Below are 6981 nucleotides of genomic sequence, written 5' to 3' on the forward strand. Positions count from 1 at the left end.
TTTATTTATTTTTAATTTAATAATTTCTTACACTCTCCAAATTTCATTTCAAAATGAATCACAAAATGAATGGTCTACATATTGCAGTTTCATGCCCAGTTCTTCATTTTTTCCCTTCTCAACTCTTATTTGTCGTTTGTAGCATGAGTAATTTATATAATTTTCTTGTCTTTTCCAGTGGGTTAAATGACTCTTTTAACAGTGAAATTTCACATCAATCCATTATATTTTCTCTAATAACTATTGTTGTGGCTTATATTACGATCTTCTTGACAAAGTAGAGATTGCTATGACGGTCTGTTCTGTTTTGATAATTCAATAATATCAATTGGTATTTCGTATCACAAAGAATAGTAGTTTGGAGGGGGCGACCATTGGTTCAATGGTTAAAACTTGGCCTAATAACCTTGAGGTTATATATTAAGTCTTGGGACCACCACTTTGGTGGTGTTTGGTAGCACTTAATTTCAGCTTAAATTAGCTTTTGGCTTAAAATAAGCCATTTTGGAGTGTTTGGTTGAGCTTATAAGAGATAGATTAAGCTTAAATTAATTGATTTCGAGCTAAAAGTTGTAAGCTGCCTCAGAGGTGCTTTGTTTTTTTTTTTTTTAAACTTAAGCGCGCAGTTGCGTATGGAAGGGCAAAATGACTTAAATGCCCCTTCAAAAATTGAAAAATTACCAAAATACCAATATATAAACTTGAAAATCAAACACTGTTCATGTCCGGAGAGAGAGAGAGAGAGCGTGAGGCAATTTTCGGCGACAATTTCTGGCTAAGATTTCGAGCTGCTCTCTCTCTCTCTCTCTCTTTCTCCGGCGTTGGTTCGTCGCTCTGTTCTCTCTCTGTCTCTCTTTCTTTGGCGTTGGTTCATCGCGAAGCCTTGGTTTGTCACCATCGCGATTGCGAAGCTCGGTTTGTGTCTCTCTCTCCGGCGTTGGTTCGTCACCATCGCGATCTGAACCAACGTCGTCGTTGCGATTTACGTTGGTCTCTCTCTCTTTGTGTGCCTCCGTCGTCGTCGTCCCCCATCCCCTATCCTCCATCGCGATCGGCCGTGAGAGGCGATTTCAAACCCTAGCGCCGGTTCGTCGTCGCTGTGGTGCCGGAGCTAGGGTTTTCAACTTCTTTTTCTTTTCCTTTCTTTTTTTTGGGGAGTTTTTCGGTGTTGTCTTAATCAAAATAATAATAATAATAATTAAGCATTTTAGCCACGAATGAAATAAATTTTATATTAATTGAAAAAATGAAATAATTTTATCCTAATTGATTTATAATGAAAAAAATGAAATAATTTTATACTAATTGATTTATAATGAAAAAATGAAAAAATGAAAATAATAATCTATAATGAAAGAATGAAAATAAGCCATTAATTGACACTAATTAATTTATAATGAAAAAATGATATAATTCTATACTAATTAATTTATAATGAAAAAATGGAAATAATAATCTATAATGAAAAAATGAAAATAAGCCATTAATTGACACTAATTAATTTATTATGAAATAATTTTATACTAATTGAAAAATGAAAATAATAATTTATAATGAAAAAATGGAAATAATAATCTATAATGAAAAAATGAAAATAAGCCATTAATTGACACTAATTAATTTATAATGAAATAATTTTATACTAATTGAAAAATGAAAATAATAATATGTAATGAAAAAATGAAAACAAGCCATTAATTGACACTAATTAATTTATAATGAAAAAATAATATAATTTTATACTAATTAATTTATAATGAAAAAATAGAAATAATAATCTATAATGAAAAAAATGAAAATAAGCCATTAATTGACACTAATTAATTTATAATGAAATAATTTTATACTAATTGAAAAATGAAAATAATAATCTATAATGAAAAAATGAAAACAAGCCATTAATTGACACTAATTAATTTATAATGAAAAATGAAAATAATAATCTGTAATGAAAAAATGAAAATAAGCCATAATTGACACTAATTAATTTATAATGAAATAATTTTATAGTAATTGAAAAATGAAAATAATAATTTATAATGAAAAAATGAAAATAAGCGATTAATTGACACTAATTAATTTATAATGAAAAAATGGAAATAATAATTTTTGTAATACTAATTATATTAATTTTTATTAATGAAATAATTTTTTTCAAATTAAAACTGAAAACAATGACAAAATAATCATTTTTATATCATATAAGGGCGAAAATGATAATTATACAGTAAAAAGTTATTTTACAGCTTGTCAACCAAACACTATTCTGCTGCTTAAATTTATAATCTCACAGCTGCACCAAACAGATTAACAACTTATGTTTAAAACTATAATCTATAATCTATTAAGTTATAATCTATAACCACTTTCTTATAGCTCTACCAAACGGGGCCTTTATGCATTATGCTAAAAGTTAGGCATTTACTCAATATTTTTCCTCCTAAACATATATTAATGTGTACTACTTGGGCTTTTTTTTTTTTACTTTCTTTTTTTAAAGAATTGTAGTTTGGACATATTAAGGCCTCGTTTGGCAAGTGGCTATTTTAGCAAAAAAGCAAAAAAGTCAAAAAGTCACTAAGGCCTCGATTGGGAACAGGCTAATTTAGTAGCTTTTTGGCTATTTGGCTAAAAAGGTAGATAAAAAAAACTTGTATGTTTAGGATGACTTTTTGGCTAATTACGAAAAGATGTGCAAAAAGTAGAGAGAAAAGAGAATCTTTGACTTTTTGGTATGGGTTGTTGGCTTTTTGGCTAATTTAGTAATTTTTTGGCTAATTGGCTAAAATAGCCTCTTGCCAAACGAGGCCTAAAAAAACCAAAAAGCCAACAACACATATCAAAAAGTCAAAAATTCTATTTTCTCTCTACTTTATGCATATTTTTTCGTAAAAAGTTAAAAAATCATTCCAAACATACTAGTTTTTTTTAGCTCATATTTTAGTCAAATAGCCAAAAAATTATTAAATTAGCCTGATTCCAAACGAGCCATAAATGACTTCCTTTTCTTGTGCTGCCTTGCAATGTTAGACTGCTACTTTGCCATGAAGGTATGGAATGGGCAACGGGCTGGTGCTGCAGCGGTTCTGGTAGCTGATAACGTAAATGAACCTCTGATAACTATGGATTCTCCTGAGGAGAGCTCCGACGCAGAGGGATACATATAAAAGATTGAGATTCCATCGGCTTTAATAGAACGGGCCTTTGGTGAAAGCTTGAAGGCTGCATACAAGAAAGGTGATGAAGATGTCGCGATAAAACTAGACTGGTCAGAGTCAATGCCCCACCCCGATGAAAGGGTTGAGTATGAGCTGTGGACTAACAGCAATGACGAGTGTGGAATTCGCTGCGATGAGCAAATGAATTTCATTAAAGATTTCAAAGGCCACGCTCAGATTCTTGAGAAGGGTGGTTTCGCTCAGTTCACACCTCACTATATAACTTGGTATTGTCCTCGACCTTTTATCCTTAGCAATCAGTGCAAGTCACAGTGTATAAACCATGGACGATACTGTGCACCTGATCCGGAGCAGGATTTTGGAACGGGGTATCAAGGGAAGGATGTGGTGTATGAGAATTTAAGGCAGCTTTGTGTCCATAGAGTTGCCAATGAAACAAACCGGTCTTGGGTTTGGTGGGATTACGTGATGGATTTACATACCAGGTGTTCGATGAAGCAAAAGAGATACAGCAAAGAATGTGCCGAAGATGTCATGAAATCGCTTGGTAAGTGACATCTCAAGAAATCATTTAGCATATAATTAAGTTTGTTTTTTGTTCTCTTACACTGTGTTTGGTTGGGAGATTTAGAGAGAGATTTGGAAAGGGGAAGAGAAAAGGTGTGTGAAACTATGTGAAATATAGGTGTGTTTTATTCACATTTCACCTACCTTTTCCATTTACCTTTCCAAATCCCTCATCAAATCTCCCAACCAAACACAACATTAAGAAATTCTTAATGTTTGATTCTGAACCACCAGATCTGCCAATTGAACAGATAAAGACATGCATGGGAGACCCAGAAGCCGATGTGGAAAATGAAGTCCTAAACTTGGAGCAAGAGCTCCAGGTTCGTACTTTCTCTGATTCTCTGTTTAACCACATTAATGTTTTTTTTTTTAAACTACTTTTTTCACTAGTGCATTTTCTGTTTGTACTTCTCTCGTGATGCAAATTTAGTTAAACGATTTCAGTTGCTGTACTAGATGAACATATTATTTGTGCTCTGATTTTTAAAATCAAGGTTGGACGAGGTTCTCGTGGTGACGTTACCATCTTGCCAACACTGATCATAAATAACGTTCAGTACCGAGGTTCGTTGGATAATTCACTATTCTGATCTATTATAGAATTATGCTATGCACTTTAGCTTTTCGTATGAGTAGTATCAGAAAGATCTAACAGCCAAATATATATATATATATATATATTTTAATTACATGAAAGCTACACTGAATGAGATATGGTGAGCTTATGGAAGGGAATTCTTCATTTTATCATTTTATGATAATCAGATTTTAATGCACTATGTTTATGATATTTTTAATGGTACGTTTTTGTGAGGTGCAAATGTTGGATGAATAGTTGTTAAAATCATACTATTCGCAATTTGAATATTATGATTTGAGTTGATTCAAGCCTTAATTAGTACAAATTGGTTGGGTGAATTAACAAAGGCCTTGAATTGGTGGTGGGTGAATTGATGAACCGATAGACCAAATCATGATTCTGTCAAATGCTTCTTTATCAATTTTTAGTCTTTTTTTTTTCTTCTTGTTCTTGTTCTTTTGTTGGAAAACGGTATTTTAAAGCCTTCTAAGGCTTTTAAGATTGTTCTATACCATTTTTCTCCTCTTTTTCCCCTTTATTCAAATTTAGCTTTGGCTTCTTGTGTGATGGACCTTGAATGCTTTTCTCTTGTAATTTTCTTACTTTCTTTTAACTGTTTTCTTTTAAGTGAATCAATGCACACAATTCATGTTTTCCTACCTATTCAAGAAAGTTCACCGACTTTTATAATTCATAATTTGAAAAAAGAGAATTTTCATTCACAATCCATATCTCGATTCAATGACCAACTTGGATGTCTTTTTTGAGCTAGAAATGAATGTTGTTGTTTTTCACACCACCCCAACAGTTAAAACACAGGGGCTTTGAAAATTGGAATCCATTTTGTTGTACTTTTCTCATGAACTACATAACTTGATCAATATAGTTTGGTATTGCTAGTATTTTTAATATAATCGGTATTTCAATTTTTGCGTACAGTCTTCTAAAGTACTTGTTCTGTCTTTCCTGAAGGAAAATTGGAGAGGATGGCTGTGCTGAAGGCTGTATGGGCTGAATATAAGGAGACCACTGAGCCTCGAATTTGTTTGAGTGCAGGTTTGTGTCGTTGCATTCTTTTCTAGTCTGTACCTGTTGACATCATAAATTTACAATTTTATTATTTATTATTTATATAATTGCAGGACATGTGGTACTTTCCTATTCATTTGGAGGTTATGAGAAGTTATGAAATGTGGAAAGATGATAGAGAACAAAGTGGAGAATGTGAAGCATGAAGTGGAGGTTGAAGGAAGTTTTGGAAAATCATCGAGTATGAAATGGAGGAGGTGGAAGAATGGGTAGTTTAAGGTAATTTTTTCTTACAAATGTTTGCTTATAAATAGCCATTCATGGCTATATTGTAAAAGATCCAGAACTCAAATCAAAGACAATTGATTTCTATTTTTCTTATCATTTATATTTCCTGCATTTTATTTTACACACTTCCTTTCCGAAACATTTATTTTCAGCACTTCATTTTCGAAGCATTTTATGCACTTTCTTTTCAAAGCATAGGAGTAGAGGTAAGTAATTGTTATTTTAATTGTTTACTCAATCATCTTTCTCCATCTCTCTCATTTTCCTGTTAATTTTTCTTTTACCTACACTTGGTAATTTTGAAGTCCTCTTCATTGAGGCAAAAGAGCCGTCTATACAATCGCTTGATAATTGGCTTGAATTTAATCTGTAAGGATTTTTCAATCCTTGTTGGCATGCTCGCATTTATAATATTTTCCTTCGTAGGAAAATTAAGCCAATAATTTTTGGCACGCCCAGTGGGACGTCAAGTCTAAGAAATGAAGAATGAATTGGATTCATCCATCCCAAATATCCTAGATGAAATCTTTTGGCGTAAACAAAAAATTTTGGATCTTCAAGAAGAGATCCATTTTCTTGATGAAATAAATTTTTATCCCTTACAATATTATTTGATGGAAAAAAAAAGACACAATTTAATTGAAGAAATTCATCAACTTGATATGGAAATTCACCAATGGAATGATGAGTTGTCAACTCTCCCTATCAAGTCTTTAATTGAGGCTTTAATGGGCAGAATTGGTGAATTTTTTCAGAATTTTTCCATGGTTGAAAATAACAAAAGCATAGAGTTGATTTCATTAATGGCTCGGGGGTCCAAAAATCAATTTTTAGAGAGTCAAGTCATGAAAATAACATACCTATGGGGGATTTTCATAAGCCATTAATGGCTAACATGGAAAAACAGCTCACTTTGCCAAATAATTATGAAAATCAATTTGGCGAAAATCATGTTTTTAAACCAAATATGGTCAAGAATATTGAGTAAGCTACTGTTCATGAATTCAAAATTTTTGATATTTTTCAAAGTGTCAAAAAGTATGAATTTTCATGGTCACACTATACCATGATTTTTCTTGTTCAAAATCCATTTTAGATTTGTGGACCACATCAAACGTTGACTTTGATAGAATGACTAACAAACACTACAACAAGTTGGGTCTTGAATGATGAAATTTTTTTGTCTTGAAAGAGCTAATTTCGTCACTATAGGTATTTGTGAAGAAATATTTTCGTCACCAGTTTCGTCATTGAATGTTTGTCACTAAAAACCACCGTGACGAAAAATAATTTCGTCACCAATGAAATTACTTCAGTGACAAAATTTTTTGTCAC

At 32.0% G+C, this 6981-nt stretch overlaps 1 protein-coding gene across 1 annotated transcript; it reads left to right on the forward strand.

Annotated features, from left to right (window-relative positions):
• The first annotated feature begins 2818 nt into the window (after positions 1 to 2818).
• Positions 2819 to 5710, forward strand: LOC114284994 (vacuolar-sorting receptor 6-like). Its single transcript, XM_082888601.1, has 5 exons — positions 2819 to 3726; positions 3981 to 4069; positions 4244 to 4313; positions 5302 to 5385; positions 5472 to 5710. Exons 1-5 carry the CDS (start codon positions 3279 to 3281, stop codon positions 5516 to 5518), a joined length of 738 nt encoding a protein of 245 aa, XP_082744727.1. The 5' UTR covers positions 2819 to 3278; the 3' UTR covers positions 5519 to 5710.
• The last annotated feature ends 1271 nt before the right edge of the window (positions 5711 to 6981 follow it).

This window comes from Camellia sinensis, chromosome 9 (assembly GCF_055761805.1).
Source record: "Camellia sinensis isolate YWXY chromosome 9, ASM5576180v1, whole genome shotgun sequence".
NCBI lineage: Eukaryota > Viridiplantae > Streptophyta > Magnoliopsida > Ericales > Theaceae > Camellia > Camellia sinensis.

What these genes read in the sequence shown, in the direction of transcription:
- LOC114284994 (XM_082888601.1), top strand. Translation starts at nt 3,279, where the DNA reads ATGCCCCACCCCGATGAAAGGGTTGAGTATGAGCTGTGGACTAACAGC. An exon ending in AAATAACGTTCAGTACCGAG is followed by an intron (nt 4,314 to 5,301) that starts GTTCGTTGGATA and finishes TCTTTCCTGAAG; the next exon opens with GAAAATTGGAGAGGATGGCT. An exon ending in TCGAATTTGTTTGAGTGCAG is followed by an intron (nt 5,386 to 5,471) that starts GTTTGTGTCGTT and finishes ATATAATTGCAG; the next exon opens with GACATGTGGTACTTTCCTAT.